At 37.8% G+C, this 17,531-nt stretch overlaps 2 protein-coding genes across 7 annotated transcripts in view; both read right to left on the bottom strand.

Annotated features, from left to right (window-relative positions):
- On the bottom strand, nt 1-2,449 carry sf3b5 (splicing factor 3b, subunit 5). Its single transcript, XM_044135650.1, has 2 exons — nt 2,313-2,449; nt 1-602 (listed from the first exon to the last, which is right to left on the bottom strand). The coding sequence occupies exon 2, from the start codon at nt 574-576 to the stop codon at nt 316-318; it is 261 nt and encodes an 86-aa protein (XP_043991585.1). The 5' UTR covers nt 577-602; nt 2,313-2,449; the 3' UTR covers nt 1-315.
- Nucleotides 2,450-7,781: 5,332 nt separating this feature from the next.
- phactr2 (phosphatase and actin regulator 2) overlaps nt 7,782-17,531 on the bottom strand; it is a 49,631-nt gene continuing 39,881 nt past the window's right edge. For all 6 annotated transcript variants that reach the window (XM_044135653.1, XM_044135651.1, XM_044135652.1 and 3 more), the window contains 7 exons: nt 17,224-17,405; nt 16,652-16,808; nt 16,263-16,318; nt 14,051-14,112; nt 13,673-13,810; nt 12,068-12,144; nt 7,782-10,317 (listed from right to left, as the gene is read on the bottom strand). In XM_044135653.1, coding sequence (XP_043991588.1) covers nt 10,302-10,317; nt 12,068-12,144; nt 13,673-13,810; nt 14,051-14,112; nt 16,263-16,318; nt 16,652-16,808; nt 17,224-17,405 — 688 coding nt within the window. In that variant the 3' untranslated portion in view covers nt 7,782-10,301. The remainder of the gene's footprint in view (nt 10,318-12,067; nt 12,145-13,672; nt 13,811-14,050; nt 14,113-16,262; nt 16,319-16,651; nt 16,809-17,223; nt 17,406-17,531) is intronic.

Raw genomic sequence — 17,531 nt, forward strand, 5'->3', positions numbered from 1 at the left:
TAAAAGCCAAAATGTAAGTTTAATCAAACTAAAAGAAGCTTGTGCCAAAATACATCCCAATCACTTAGTACAAAAAGACACAGTTTGGTGATGAGACATATGAACTTGTTTTTCATCAACTTTACAATCTTCCAGTAATTCTCCATCTTCATATTTCTCTGTGTAGGGAGGACATATATCTTTCACTCGTCTCCAGGCAAACACAATATTCATAGTCTGCTGTTAAATGTGGGGTCATACAATTTTTTAGCAGAAAACTGTCCAACTCAATCCAGCAGTGACAAAACAAACACCCACAGCTCACGACAATTTACTCTAAGCATCATCGGGTTTGTCTGCCGGTGGCCCACACGGCTGCAGCATCTTCTCCATCAAGTTGAAGCGGACCCGGGCTTTGCTCTCGTTCTCGGCAACGGAGAAGTAGTTGAGCAGGTCGAAGTGCCCCATGTAGGAGCAGTAAGAGTCACGGTGCTGGTTGACCAGCCACTCCCACTTGCTGGTGTCAGCATGTCCTGTACCGATGTACTTGGACTGGAGATGCTCCAGCTGACTGTGGATGTTGTAGCGGTCGGTCATTCTGGCTCAGGTTAGGCCAACGGAGTCTAAATGGGGAAAATAAAACAGGTTACAGAGCTTTGCGCTGGCGAGTAAGAAGAAAATGAGTTAATCGAAAAGAAATGTCAACAACACTGTTATTAATGTTACCAGTTGTTTTTAAATCATAACTGGACTTGATTTTTCTTAATCCCGTTTCAAAAGTTATTTCATTTGTTAATTTGTGTAAATCTATTAAGCTCTGAAATGTAGGTGACATGAGAGCAAATTTGCTCCTGTAGGTTCAGTGACATGTAGGTTTATGAATGTACATGTAGAATAACCATTTTGTGTTTGTAAACTCAGGATGTGCCAGAATCTGCTGCTTCTGGCTCCCTTTTCACCTTTTGCTTCGTTATTTTTATTTATTTTTTTCTGTATTCATTTTGTTGGAATTGTAACTTTTCAGGGAAAAATAAGCTGTCTACAAGTCTTTAATGGTATGGAAACATCAAGGTAAGAATTGCAGATGATGCCGAACTCATGAAAGTGAAAAAAGAAGCTTTAAGTGGTTTCTATCATTAATAACACACAATCGTTATTTAAGTCAGCGTCACAAAGCTGCATTGCACTCATCAGACATTACAGCCACACTTAACACTTAAACTGAGAAAAAAGCATTTAGATTATGCTTTTCCTTCAAGGTAATTTGACTTGAATTAAAAATAACAACGTTCCTACACCTGATGAATAGAAAATGCTATAATTTAACAACCCAATTTATAGACTATTTCTGAACAGCAGGTCCAAGTAAATAGAGAACCCAAAAAATACCCAAGGCCACTTAAATTAAACATTTGCTACTTTCACCTCGCAGTGTTAGCAGGTCTTCTACTATTTAAATTAGTATATGAGACTAAGCTTTGTGTGGTTTAGCAAAGTATCTGCAGGTTCTACAGAATTACTATTGAATGTACTATTGATTACAGGAAATCTGTGTAGATCTAATGGGTCTGTGGGATTTTAGGACAGGCATGTAGTTGCAAAGAAAGACATATAATATAATAATCTTGAATGCAAGATGGTTTCTGCACAAACCACGCAATGACCACTATCTATGCATGATTCTGGAAACTTTTTTTTTTTTCACAGGTCTGGTTACATTTATGCAATGCAAAAATATTTGGTCCACTTGAATCTCAATTTTCGTGTTTTCTAAGTAGATTTCTTAAAATACATGGACATATCCCTCTCCCTTCACCATTTTTGTGTCATTACTTCCCTTCAAAGCGCGTAATTTCTTTAATGTCCTTGTTTTCAAACTTCATCAGAATGTCAATTAAATTTTCACACACACACACACATATATAATGGAGTAAAATGTTCCTTAAAGAGATTTTAATCATTAAATATGGAGTTTAAGGTGGTGAAGTAATCGAAACAAATTTTAGGATTATTTGTTCTGTATAACAAAAGACGTCTCGCTTACTTCTTTCTTGTACCATAGCAAATTTACAGAGATGCTATTTGTTACTCCCAAACATCACGCTAGAAATGAAGTGTCTTACATTAATTTTTAACTAGTTTCTACGTGTATAAATCCATTCTTTTATCTCGCTTCTATAAACCTAAAGTTTACAAGCTAAAGATAATTGTAGCGCGTTTAGCCTGTATGCTAACGTGAGCAAAAGCTACTCGTTGTTAGCCGACAGAATCTTTAATTTACGCTAATACCAGTTTAAGAGTCAAATAAGTCTATAAATGAGAAACATACTTACACAAAATATCCACAAAAGGAGGTGAAGCTTGTTGATTAAATCCTCAAACACGCCTGAAATACCTTTTCCGGTTGGTCCCCTGCAATTGTGAACGGTTGAAACAAAGCATTCAATCTTCGGTTCCGTTTCAAATATTTTGCGCCTGTTCATTTTAGATTCAAATAAGTGCATGTTTGCACGACAAGTTGAACACACCATGATTAAAATCCATTTGATTGTTAAAATAAGGAATGATTCACATAAGACCAAAGCATGATAGGGGAAATACAATAGTAAATCCATACAAATTGTTCTGTTTAGCTTCCTGGACAAATGGGGATTGTTTTTTAAATATAGCCTATATATTATTATTTTTATTCCAGGTGGTTTCAAATAATAGAGCACTTTTTAAACAGAAAGCCACATCTGCTGGTCTATTCATGACTAGTAGGGAAAAAATATACATTTATTAATTTCGTCCTTAAATATGAAACAAAAATTACAGCAGCAATTTTGTTATTTTCTATCAATAGCACATGGTTGTTAATAGGAAATAACCATAAAGTTAACAGTGCACTTAGGAGGACCCTGCAGCCACAGTTTCACTCAGATTATTTCAGCAAATGTTTTAGCATTAAAAATGTCATATGTGACAAATATGATATTTTTGAATACTTGTTTCCTTCACTTACTAATCCATCTGCTGCAGATTGTGAGTGCTGAGCTGAGCCTCACTGCCACCAGGGGAGATGCTGCTCTTACTTTTCGGCCACTAGCAACTGGTTCAGTCAATGACAAAACGCTGGTCCCCCTGGTAAGTTTGACTTAGATTCAACATGTCCTGCCACACACTGCAAATTGATGGTAACCCATGTCCCTTTTTCTTGCCTCTCCACCAAATATGTCAGCCTTGTGTGTATGACTCATAGTTTTGCCTTCAGATTTTCCCACCTTGGCGGTGGATCTCTGCAGCTCCTCCAGGGTTACCATGGCCTCCAGGAGATGAACCAAGCTTCTGTGATTGGACTATGCTTTAAAAATCTCCACATCTTAACTCTAACCTGTCTGATCTGATACTTCATGATGCTGTTTGTTAATTATTGTTCTAAAAAAACAAAAAAAGGCTTTGAGGCACTTAACAGCTACAGAATAAAATAAACACAGAAGGGCTCTGCTTACTTGGTGGCTTCTGTAGGAAATTTGTTGTACTGAATTCTGCTTAGGAGTAAAAGAGTAAAGGGGTCAAGTTGGATGCACAGGCATGCCCCACTTTTTAGAGTTTTTTTTCCTTGTAAATGTGTTATAAAATTGCATTTATTGTGCTGGTCTGAGGTCTGATAACAAAACAAAAAGTTCAAGGAGCATTTACATTTTTCTCTTAGCCTATTCCAACGCACCAGAGCTCCTTAACTCCCAATGTGTTTCACCAGTGTCATCTCACTGACCTGGTTTTTTGAGTGAACAAAGATCCAAAACATGATTAGTCAACAAAGATGATTTTAAACCAAATAAGAAAAAAACCCAAAACACAGCATACAAACAACAATAAAGAATAATTTTTATGTCTTAAATTTCCATAGGTTTACAAGTGGTGCTAATAGATGCTGCTGTGGTGAGAACTGCTGCACATCCAAAGCAAATGCCCTGAGACTGCAGACTGGTTCAGTTTATTCTGCTTTTTTGTTTTGTGCAATATTGTATATTATATTCATATTAAAATAATGGGGGGAAAAAATGACTTTCTCAGGAACAACAAACATTTTTGAACATTTAAAAGTTACAGAATACAGCATGTGAAGGATGGAGGATGATGAACAAGAACAGAAAATATTGCATTTCACTTTCTATTTCATTTGTTGATAGTCATCCCTCAAAAGCTGTAAAAGCTATTTTATAAGCAGTGTTAATATCTTTCTTACAGTTGGTGGGATGTCTCTAAAATTGTCTGTTTGCTTCATTAATGTGACTGTTTGATAACATCTGTTCAGACTTTTTTAACATAAAATTGTCCTCGAACTATTTCTTTCAGGTTTTTGCTTCGCCATCAACAAGTAAAAGCTCAAACCACTGAAAAGCAAAATTATGAATTGAAGCAATAAAATTCTCCAGTATTGCAATCCCTATTGTCTCTTTATGCACTCAGAATTTGCAACTTCTTTTGTCTGAGAGGCAGTAATTTTACTCCTGTCAAATCTGTAGACATTTTTTTGTCCTTCTCTGCTTTCCACAAAGCTTTAATTTCATTGTTAATACGGGCGCAGCCTCCCTCCGCAATCACCAAGTTGTGTCTAAGAGCCCATTGTTGCATTGACGTCCTGGGACGCAGTCACCCAAGGAAGACTCCTCGCAGCTTTCTGAAACATTCTTGCATTGTGCACACCATTTCAGATGCATTAAGTGCTATTTTGGCAAGTTCATCTGTCCCAGTTCGTCTTTTTATGGAAATTAAAAGCATGCCTGGTGAGCATCTCGACACATCTCCCTGAGAATTATTTAATGTTGCATGGCAGCTCATTTCTTTACCTCCATTTCAGTGCACTCATTATGTTCCTTCTCACATGCCCCTTCAGATGTTTATGATAATCAAGGCTGCCGGGGCCAGCCACTCGTGTTTAGCTTTTACAAATGACACATGGCGTTTGGAGGTTTTTTGTTGTTTTTTTTTTTCACTTGTTTGTTTTTAGCTTTTTTTTTTTCCTTCTGACCAGCTCTGCCAAATGGTGCAAAGATCCAGAACTCACAGTATTAAACACAACACCCCACAAATTCGACAGTATGGCTTTATTTTGAGAACACAACATGGAAATCCCTCTTTTATTTATTTCTAACATGAGTCAGAATTAAATCTCCCCTTGAATAATAGACAGTTGTGCTAGATTCAAAAGGTAAATGTTCTCAATCACACTTCTTACCAAATAAATGTGTGTAACAAACCAAAAGGTGGCCCTCCTTTTTCTTTCAACACGAACCTTCAGCATTATTACAATATTTTTTGATGGACTGGAAGCAGAATGAGAAAAAGTGAGACTGCATTACGAGCTCTACGACAATCACATTTCTTGGTGGGAGAAATGTGATTGTCGGGGAGTTTAAGAGTGATGTCTTCAGTCAACTCGTCTCCAGTTGAGCGGCGGGCTTGTACTAGAGTGTGTTGGGGAAAAGCTGCCTTCCTATGTAGAGTGTGAAATTTAATTAGCGCTTCATATTTTCTTTCCAATTTAGTCCTGACAAAAGATCTTTGAGGAACTGTGTCTCCCTTTAATAACCAGCAACTTTTCCCCCAGTCTCTCCTCGCTGCCCGTTCTGTTGTAAACCATAAAAATTTGTACTTGTGAGAAGCATAGAAACCTCAGATCAGGACAACTTTGCTTTTTTTAATAACTAATGGTGCCCCTATGTAGATCGGAACATCATCCAAAAGATAATTTATTTCAGAAATTGGTTTTCTAACCATAAAATTCTGCTGTGAAATAAAAAAATAAAAAAAACGTTTATCAGAAAATTTGCACCTCATAATATCTAGCGATTTTTAAACAGAGAATGTTTAACAGCTTCAGCGTTCACAGTCGTTTTAGGAAAGTCTAAAAAGTTGATTGCAGAAGAAGCTGAGCGCTCTATTCAAGCAAATTGACTAAAAGTTGAGTGGAAGGAAAACATGTCAAAGAAGGTCCATTCAGAGGACCTTCTGAATGCCGCAATGCCAACTGTGGGCGTTGGTTTTATCGAACCCAAATTCAGCCCAACTGTCTACCCTGAAAATAAAATTTTTTTAAAAAGTTATCTGCTGACGAGATTTATGGGGATGTATTCTTAATTTTTCAGCAGGACTCGGCAGCTGGCAAAAGTACAATCAGCTTGGTTCAGTCACCCTGGCCTTTCCGCCAACAAACCGGCCTGACCTAAAACTCGACAGAGAATCTGTGAATAACAATGCAACTGAGCCAAAGGCAGTTAAAACGACACCGGCTTCCTTCAAACTTCAGCAGAGCTTGCGGTTTATTCTTGATTTGAGAGAAGGCTGGATATTTCCAGAAGTAGTTTTGTAATGTCAGACAAAACTCCTTCAAAACGAGATTGTGGTTTGAGGAGAAATCTGTGAGGGATGGTGCGCCACACGTAGAAACGAGGCGAGGAAAATGTGCAAGTACAAGCCCTCCGGCACTTTGAGATCCTAAGGTGTACCCAGTGAAAATTATAAAGCTGTGACAGAAGAGTAGGAGGAAGTTTTCTTGGTTTCACATGAGCTTGGAGGGGAAGTATCTCAATTTGACCTGTATTCAAAAGCCCAATATACCCAATATATGATCTCTGTTAGGAGGTATGTCACGCTTTTATGCAAATGCTTTCTGTTAAACATTTCATCAAAACGCAGCAGGAAAAAGCAACGTCAAGGAAGACAAAAAACTTTTTTTTTTTTTTTCATGGCTCTTTATATAGAAAAAAACACTATACACAGTAAGGATGTAACAGTAGTTGTATCTGGATATATGGTGTGAGATTATTACAGTCCATATTTTAATGATAAATTCTGTCAAATTATATGAAATATTCAAGTCTGGTTCTTTTCAAAGCTCACACCCAATTTGTCAGCGTAGCGACAGCATTTAACGATATCTGGGAAATCACAATGTTTAACATATTAATAGGGATATGCAGCTCCATCTGGAATGTTCTCCCAATAAGTGACAAAGGAAACAACAACAACAAGCAGCATTACAACAGCACTTAATTTATGTTGTAAACGTTTCATAGACTTGTGGAAATTATTGAGTATTTTAATAACAAGCCGCTGCTATCGAGTGTAAAAGTGTTTTCATTTCTGAGTTGATCTTGACATGTAAGATATAGAAACATCTTCTGAGTACAAGTGGAGAGTTGTTCTCTTTATATATATATTTTATAGGATGAAATAAAAGTATATTTTTAAAGCCTCTCAGTATATTTAGTGCAGTGAGATTAAACTATTCACTTAAACTCTATATGATCTTTGATTTATTCCAGCATCTTTGTAAAAAAACAAAACAAAACAAACTATTTTATATAAAATAAAAATGAATGGTGTGGGAGCTTTAAACTCAAAATTTAAATGACATTTTTCCTTGGAATATTTCCCACCTTGGAGTAAGAATGGTCCCATTTTAGTGGTTGTTTGTGTATATAATATTAAACTACTCAAGAGCGCCTTTAATTCATCACCATTCAGATATTTACTTCAAATGTCTTTATGCCTAAATATTTTTAAACTCATTATTTAAAGCTTAACATAGTTCCATAGATGTTTGACATGCTTCTGAAACAATTTATTTGAAGAAATAAACCAAACACTGACTTCATTGTGGCTTGGAGAGATTGACCATATGTGGGAAGTGTGAAGGTCAGAGTTTGTGCGTTGCCTGCAAACAACACTTACATTTAAGCAGGGATTTGTTTTTCCCATATTCTAAAATAACGGGAATAAAATAAAACAAGTAAAAGGCCGACAGTAAAGTGTCATATTTGTAATAAAATTGATTTCATTGTAAGCACATGCTTGATACATCTCCTGTACAAAACTGTTAACAGGTAACAACAGAGACATGAATGAATGAATGAATGAATGAATGAATGAATACTGCTCCATTTCTGCACACAGTTTCGTGTTACAACCTCAGCAAAGTTAAAGGCCGAATGTCGGTTTTTACTCCTCTGCTGTCTGAAACCAGGTCGAGTGTTGTGAAGGCGTAAAAAAAAAAAAGAAAAGGATATATCCCTGGCTGAGAATAGTAATTATTATCAGACATGTCAGTAGACCAAAGGCATCATTGGGGAAAGAACGTTACAAAAGCTCAGGCCAGATCTTTTTGGCCTCCACAGAGAAATATCCTCGTCACATCCTGCATTAACACGCATCTCGACAATTTAGGATTCGTCTTATTGAATCTTGCGAAGTCTGGAGTGGCAGACTAAGCCAGCGAAACAAGGACAGGTAAAAGTATTCAAACCATGTGAGAGACAAATCTATCAACATGTATTATAAAAGGAATGAAGAATAAAACTCAATTCAGGCTTCCGTATCATCTCTTTACTTTTAGAGCATATGTTTGATCAGTTTACTCGAAATAAAGTGGTGCAACAAAATGCACAAATATAGAGGAACTTAAAAAAAAAAAGTTATCAAGACGCATGTCAAGGCGACGTGTAAAAGAGGAATGCAGCTTTGGTAAACATGTTTCCTTAATGATTCCTTACATCATCATTGCTTTTTTAAAAGGGCTATTTCAATCCGTTTTTAAATCAACTTATATCAGTTCTTGTTCCAAATCTAGGATACTTGGTTTAACAAATTAGGCCTGCTTCTTTAAAGCTCAGTTATTAGGAAAAAATCCCCTGTTTTCGAACCTTTTTTTGGCATTCACACCCCATTCAATCATGCTCAATTTAGGCACTCTCCAGGTTCAGTCTAATGTCCTGATTTAAAGTAGTCTAAAGGTAAAAAAAAAACAAAACAACAACTATGTTTTTATGTTTGGGTCCTCAGCCAGAAACCAAAGAACCAAAATACTGATAACCAAAATCTTGAAGTGAAGTAGCTATTGGGGAAATAAAAAAATAAAGCATGTCAAATAAAGCATGAGACTATGAAAAAACGGCACTTCATTCCAATAATTCAATTCATAGGAATTGATAGTAAAGAGTAAAAGTATCCAGAATGATAAAACACTTTGAAAAACTAGGTAGAAACTCTAGTAAACATAATTTTCAGATGGCTGCATCACTGGCAACATTTCAAGCCTGCATCATATTTATATATATATGTAGCCCTCCAAACAACAACCTAACTTTTTTTAATTAAAAAGGCAACCTAGAATTAAATTCCTGCTTTTTATTACCCCCAACTCGTCTAGACGAGGGAGGTGCCAGGCAAGAAGCCATAAATGGGGGGGGGAAACTGCAATTGAAGGAAATGGTACAATCTGAAAACAGCAAGCCAAGCATGATGTGATCATTGGTTTGCAGCAAACTGTTCAGCGCAGGATATACGACGTCACATGATCGGAAGATTTGCTGAGGAAGCAGACGTGACTTTCAGTAGGCTGATGATAATTTACTCTTCACTATTCAAGCCTAGAGGTGTCCACGTCTACGACAGCTGAGGGGATAATCGTCACCCAGGCATCAGCATCCCAGTATGGAACTTCTAGGATACAATGCCCCCTAGTGGCGATGTTTGGAACAGATCTAAAAATGGGGATTTCACAGTGAGGCACATCAGAGCGGAACAAACTGCCTCCCCCTCCTGTGCAATCTGTCCCACAGGCACTGACATCATTCTGGACGCCCCTCCCGCCTCCCCCCCCCCCCCTCCAACCGCCGATCATCCCCCATTTCCTGTTCCAGGAGGATGTCCATATTTGGGCATTTGTAAGATTATGGCATAACTTGGCAAGAACACCACTCTACAGCACATCCGAGCCACAGTCACAATTACAAAGGCAATGCTGCTCGTCTTTCCACCCAGCAACCTCTCATTACAAGGCCTGAAGTGGAAAAACAAAAAGAATACACAAACAAAACAAAAACAATAAAATACCCAAAGGTTCTGATATTCTACAATAAATAAGAGGTCCTATTCAGAGAGCTATACACAGCACTGTAATCACAATAGATATGTGCAAATGTTTCAAAGGTGCCTTAACATGGCCAAGGCCTTAAGACACACATGTAGCTGTCATTAAAGACATAAATATATATCACCAGGAGCAACTGACCCTGGTCAAAGATGACATTGTATATGTTTTAGCAGGAGAAGCCAGGTTTAAGTAAATCTGAGTGAAGGTAGCACAGTTTTTATAAACATCCTCCTATCCTCTAACAGAGAACAACACCATGGCTCATCTAAATACACAAAGTTGGTTTTATAAATGAAAACTAGGTTTTCCCTGCCTCGACAGGCCCAAGTGTCTGTTTCAAAGATGTCGACAGGCTTCAAAGAGAAACGAGGTGAAGACGTCGGGAGAGGAGAGAGAGCCCTCATGGCCGATGGAACCTGAAAGCAGAAACACAACAGTCACGTCTATTAAAACCCAAAACAAGCAAACCGCAAAACACCAGCAGAGACTGTTTAAACTCAACAAAATAATATGAGGTTCTACAAATGTTTTTATTGAAAATTTCCACTGTTCCCGGACGTTTCTGTCAATTTTGAGTAAGATTACAGTTATTTTTAAACACAAAACATTTGCCCTTTTCCACAATCCATAAAGCAACGTGATTCCACAGTGTGGAAAAGGGATATTTCACCGTTTATGGATATTTGGATAACTTAAACCAGTTAAAACATGTAACGTTTGAAGAAATTTCTGGACTGGTTTATTCTACATTTTTACTCATTGTGATTAGTTTAATATCACAAAATAAAAACAGTGTAATTTCAATACTTCCCAAGTTGTCTAAGCTTTACAGACTTGGGTTCAGTTCAAGACCCAGATGTAGAAAGAAGGCTCTATAGCAGGAAAATATACTGTGAACAAATGTATTTTTATCTGGTAGTAATTTAAAATCAAATTAATCAATGAATTGGGCAAAAACTCAAGTTATGAAGAATCAAAAAATGACGATGATTTGCCGCATAAAACTTATTTGTAGAAAATATAAAGGTTAACCAAGTTATTTTTCTCTTCTTTTAGATAACAAATGAATTCAAGCTTTTTTAAAAACACATTTTTTTCTACAGTTTTCTAGACAAAACAAAATTTCTCTGTTTTGCAGGTTTTTTATGACAAGAAACCCTGACGCATCAACGAAGGAAAACATTTAGCTGTTGGCATGGACAGGTGTGTTTCAACAACAGAAAACAGGCACTTTGTTTACCCTCTCTATTTCCACTGCATTGACCACAGTAAAAACAAATCACCATGGTGCTCCAGATTTTCCGGAATTTCAGATTGCAATTGTCTGGGAGATAATTAGAGAATTTTTAAGAAACTGAAAGTAAAATATTTAAGCAGGTAATCGCTCCAGTGGGAGGAGGTAGAAAACTTTGTTAGTCTGAACCTGTTTACATTTTCTGCTGCCTACTCAGACTACAGCAAAACACAGGTTTAGATTTGGTTGGATTTAAGATGCAAAATAAAGATTACTCGTATGTTCGGATGTTTGTTTTAGTTGATATTTTGAGTACAAAATATGCGACCTTGTATCTAAAATGACATAAACCTCATAATTTCTGCGTGTTGCCAAAATACGTATTTCTGACAAGTCATGAAGTAGCATTAAAAAGCATCTTTGCCATATAAATATAATGAGGAAAAAATACAATTTTATGACCTTAAAATGGGCCACTTTGCCCCTTTTGCCTGCCCAAAAATATTAATATACAATTTCTATAATAAAGAAAAATTTAGGAAAGGTTCCCAAATGGGTTCTGAAAGCCCACAGTGCCACAGTTAGTGTTAGATTTATTTTACACCAATAATGAGACAAGGAAACAAAGGTATTTTTTGTGACGTGTTTGTTTGGACTCTGACTTTTAGCTCTGTTCACAAATCCAATACTGCTCAGGTGTAATAACCTCTGAGAGACAAATCTGAACACAGGTAATCAGCGCTGGCAGGTAATGAACTGAAACTGACCCACCATGACTTTAATAAGGAGAGTGGGAAAGGCTTTAGGAGGACACAATAACATGTATTGATCAGCAAGGGCTAATAAACAGCACGGCTTCAGGATTCACTGAGCTAAATGACTGATGAAGCCTCAGAGTCAGGTTAAGTGGAGTGAAATGACTGCAGGGGTACCTTGTAAACTGTTTGCTGTCTTCATGAACCTCCATCTCTCGGCTCTTAAACTCATTCAGCTCCTTGCGGATAGCGGCCTGGGGGACAGAGGACGCACAGACACAAACAGGCGATGATGAGAAAATCTTTAAACCCCAAAACGATTCCCGAGTCGCTGACCCAACTCAGATTACAGCACTTTTTAGATGTTTTTCCTCTGAATATCACGAGCTGTTCAGCAACAAAAGTTCCCTGTTTGTCAAGTGTTAGATAAATGACAAATATGTGGATTAACACCTCATGCCTATTATCAGGTATGAAGGAGGAGCTGTGATGCTGTGGGCCTGGTTCTGTTCCAAAGCCAATGGGAGCCTTGTTGGTGCACATGGCATAACTGACACCTTGAAATATACAATAAAATTAAAGTTTTTCAGTGTAAGATTATGCCTCTGCAAAAACAAAACATTTATTTAACATCTTGTAACACTGAGATATAGGGAATATTTTTACAAAGAGTCCCAATATCTGTGAAAGGTTATGCAACCTTTTGCTGCAGTTATGGAATATATAAATAAGCCAACATGGTTTCATGAGGAAAAACAAGACAAGGGAAATAAAAGTTTTGCAAAATCTAGTATCAGCAAGGTCCATTAAAATACTAATTTCAAGCTGCTTCACAATAATTAGCTGTCCTAAGGGAAACATTAGGTTTATTTGGATCTATTTATCTTTTATAAATGTACTAGTACATCACCGCAAGTACCGCTTCACTCCTCATTCTGTTATTGGAAATGTTAATTTTGGAACCTTTTCAGAATGCAGATTTTTTTTAAAGGTCAATTTTACTTAAGTGGCAAGAGTCCACTAATAAAACATAAAACTAAAATTATATATATAGAAAAAAAACCCCAAATAAAATTAGTTCATAGAATCATTTTTATTACAATTCAATACAAGTAAAACTGGTCTATGCAGATGCAAATATGCTAAGTGATACAATAAGGGAGCAGCATAATAAGGACATTATGCCCTCATAATAAAGTCATTATTTTGAGGGAATATTGTGAAGTACAGAGTAGGATATACTAGACTTTAACCCTCAAAACTATTTAGTTCAGTTGGATTAGGTCAACAGCTCCTGCACCTTAAGCAAACAATCCATTTGACATTTTTTCAATCCTGGAATTGCTTCGGCATTTAATTATAATCTCTTATAATCAGGCGCACGCTCCCATTAGTGTTCAATGTGACCCATTTTATGAACTTTGTGTGATGTACAGTTCCAAACAGTAGCAGCAGGGGGCAGACTTGGCACATAGACTGAATTATGATCAAAACATCCAACACCCAAAACATGCTAAGAGACAGTTTCTACGGGTCCTGTTTAGACAAAACAGCTGTGCTGAATGAAAATAGAAAATGTATTGTTAAATTATCTCTTACTGTGCTCAGTATAAGTGTAAAACTTTGTGCTTCGGTTGATTATTTGGTCCTTTAATCTCCTAATTAGCCCATTCTTAATCTAATACATAAAAAGGTACCCTCAAATAATAATGTAATGTTAGGACTTTTAGAAAAATTGGGATACAACTGAAGTAAGAAAGGAAAGTAAATGAACAGCAGTACCTTGTCGGCGGGAGTAAGCCGTGTCCAGGGTTTGTCTGCCCGACGGTCGTAATCTTTGGCGTCCGTCACCTCCACATATTCATTGAACCGCAGGATCCTCCGAGCAATTAGCTCTGCCACTGTAGGCCTCACACTCAGCTACACACACACAAACAAAAACAAAGATGTTGGTATTAAAAAGGAATTTTGGTAATAAAAAAAAAAAAAAAAAAAAAGTCGAAAGATTTCTCAGCTCCTCTTCCACCTACTGAACCCGAGATGAGCTCATCTGTCCACAAAAGCCAATTCTCTGCCTCCTTTCATGCCTCATAGTAAAGTAAAGCCCATAAGTGTGCCCTGTGTGTGTGCGCGTGTGTGTGTACTCAGTGTTAACAGTACCTTTCTGGTGAGCCTCCTTTTAATCTCTTGCTTGGCTTCTTTCTCCTCAGCTTCATTTATTTCTGCGTGCAGAGAGTAAGCAGAGTCATTTCACTCCCGTCATGTCTGCAACAAGCTTCTGCTTTTATTTGACATGGGATTTCCTAAGTCACAATACACACCGTTAACTGTTCAAATTTTATAAGTCGCTCAGATATGAGACACTTTGATCATGTTGTTCTGTTTTTCAGACAGTGAAATCACAGCTGGATTAGTTTGCCCTACGAATGCTCATCATCCATCCAAGGGCTGCAACTACCGACGATGGGGAAAAAATAACTACCAGCCAGACATTTTATTGCTCCAGCTGCTTTTGATAACTTTTAGAAAGCATATGTTAACATATTTCTTAAAACTTCCACTTTGTTGTGACAATATAACAAGAGACAGATAATCTGTTAAAAAATATAAAATTAAGCTCCACTGCCTGTGTCTCTCTGGTCCTACTGCAGTCTGTAGACATACACAGCTTGCCCAGAAACCCTCAAATGAAGCTGTAAATCATGATCAAGTACTCGGTGCTCAATGGAGAAACAACTTACAGTTACAAGAAAACTGTTTATTTGCCGTCATCGGTGGCAATGCTAACTAGCCTGAAAATTCACAACAACCTCTGGTGTGGTGAACTAGCTGTAGAAGGGTGTGAGCGTGGCGTACTGAAGCATGATTGACAGTGCTAAGACCCTCCTGCTGGCTTTGATTGGTTGTTTCTGACCAAGTGGTGTATGTCTTGTACTTGTACTGGGAGTACTGGGAGATGATAGAGGAGACTGAGTCACTTTGTCACGACAGCCTCATACATACTATCATGACAAAGTTTTAACAGATATGTAAAAAAACCCATATAATTCATAAAAGCTACCTAGTGCAGATTTAAGTAGATTGGCTTCAGTTTAGAAATTTCTGCGATTCGAGAAACCTAAAGCAAACTGCCATCCATGGCAAACGTATCAATGTCTCTTCAGACAGACTTGCATGCACAGTAATCTTAGTCTTCTCCAAGTTGGAGAATTTAATTCCTGCTCAGTGTCCTGAGTCCCTTTTTCCATCTGTAAAACGGAGATGTAACGCAGGGTGTTCAAACTTTGTGGGCCAAAATCGCTGAGCCAAAAGAACTTGTGGGCCAAGAACAAAAATCAAGCAAATATAGTCGTCCATTTATTTTGTTTTAGTTGGAAGGAAAGGAATGTTATTCATTGTAGATCCAAAACTTTTGTGTTTGGTGTCTTAAACAAAGATATCTGGTTTTCAAATACTTTTGGGTTTGATTAAAGAAATTTATCCTCAGTTATAAGGACGGGATTTGGGTGAAGCAAAGTCGGCTTTTCAGTAAAAGCCTCTGGATGGATGTGGTTCAAATTATTATAAAAGTTTGGTCAAAACAGATGAATACTTTGTGTTGTTCTTAACATTTCCTATTGTAAGACAGTTACGTTGTTAATAATGTTACCCTGATTTCAAATAAAACGTCTCCGCCTACATCAATCACTGGTGATGGACGGACCAAATTCTGTCCAAGGGTGTACACAAATGGGCACTGGGCCGCAATTTGGACCCGCCTGAAGCGATGTCTGTCTGTTTGTCTGATTTAGGACACACATGAGGTTATGTGAGGAGCTGAAGGAGACTGAACAAAATGAACTCTGAACAACTGGAACACCTCAGCACCATGACCCCACACATTCATTCATCACTTTAAAAAGAATGACCACCACAAACCATGTTTCCTTTTGGAGCAGCAAGCAAAAGGACGTGCACTAGCATTTTCAAGATGTGTTTTTTGTTTCTTCTTCAAAGATTCAATTTGTTTATTTTCACACAACAAGATTACATAATGAAATTACAGGACTTGATCTGTCAGCCAACTCCCATTTTGAGCTCATCAGCTGTGAAAGCCGAGTTCCTCTGCGCTTGGGATGAATTTATTTGCTCTGCACCAGCTGAACACGCTAAAGTAGCGCCGAAAATCTTCTTATGGGTTGACATTTATGTGCTGAGCTGAAACGTCAAAGGAACGGACAAAACCGTTTCCTACAAGGAAGCCTTTCTGTGCATTTGGTGTTATGCTTGCCTGAAACGTGTTTGTTTGTAACGCCAAGTCTATCAGTAATATCCCTAAGCCCTGCCCTAATCTTCACATGATGAAGATTAGGAAAAGATTTTATAGACTTACGTTTGAGGATGTTTCTCTGCTCCAGCTCCTCTGTGGTGGGTCTTTGGCTCAGGCGTCTAAAACAAGAAGATTATGCCCACATGCCATTTTACAAAAGGGCTAACAGAATATAACTGAAACATTCCCCTGACCTCAGAAAGGAAAATTCATATCACTCTAACACATTTAAAATCTATTTAACACCTTTTGTTGCTGATTACAATAGATCCAGTGCCGACTGCCATCATCCTCAGTTCTCCGCCGCGTATCACTGGTACTATTACACCACCCACATCAACACCATTAAATCATTACCAATCTGTTATTGTCCCACAGCTGAGCCAAATCTATGACAGGTAGCACCTACCCACACTTTCACAGCTTCCTTTAGTGAGTCTCAGTGTGTGTACCTGACTAATTTGGAGCCTATCTGCTGGCGGAGCTCGTGCCTCTCCGTCTCTGAGCTTCTTGGCAGAATGTTTTTCTCCTCCAACTCCTCCTTGCTGGGTCGGTTGCCCAGCTTAATGTTCAGCGTGTCTCGTCGGCGGATCTTGCTGGCCAAGGAGTCTGACAAGAGGGAATGGAGATCGATGAATTGAGTTCTTAAGGCAATGAAAAAACTTGAAGTAAAACTTAATATTGACTGTCGATTAACATATAAAATATTAAAGTAATCCATTGCTGATAAAGCAGACAAGTATACGTGAGGGTTTTTTATTTTATTTGTGCAAACTTAGGTAGTTAAGCAAGAGGTTTAATTGACTGAAATGACTAAAAATGAACTTGATGTCTAATGAGGAAAGTTTCGATGTCATTTGTAGTACAATAAAAATAAAACATGCATGAACACTGGTGAGTCAGATTATGATTCACTTAGATGATCTTAAAAAAAAAAAAAGAACAGTCCAAATAAAACTCCCAACACACCTCGCTTGTTTTCATGTCAGACACTTATTACTACATCACTAAATTGACATCGTACTGTTTGTGTATTCATCTTCGTCGTCCTCTTCTTCATCATCATCGCCCCGGTACAGGATGGGTCCATCCGAATCAGAATCACTGGTCTGGCTGTCTCTTGGCCTATCGGGGATAATCGTCACCTCAGCCTGGTCCGTCTTCACGCTCAGACCTGGATGCTTTTCCGAATCGCCCGCTGCTGACCTGCACAGGCCAATAACAGGTCAATAACAGGTCAATAACAGGCCAATAACAGGCCAATAACAGGCCAATAACAGGCCAATAACAGGTCAATAACAGGTCAATAACAGGTCAATAACAGGCCAATAA

Source organism: Gambusia affinis, linkage group LG13, assembly GCF_019740435.1.
Source record: "Gambusia affinis linkage group LG13, SWU_Gaff_1.0, whole genome shotgun sequence".
NCBI lineage: Eukaryota > Metazoa > Chordata > Actinopteri > Cyprinodontiformes > Poeciliidae > Gambusia > Gambusia affinis.

Coding starts and splice junctions, on each gene's coding strand:
- sf3b5 (XM_044135650.1), bottom strand. CDS start 576: ATGACCGACCGCTACAACATCCACAGTCAGCTGGAGCATCTCCAGTCC.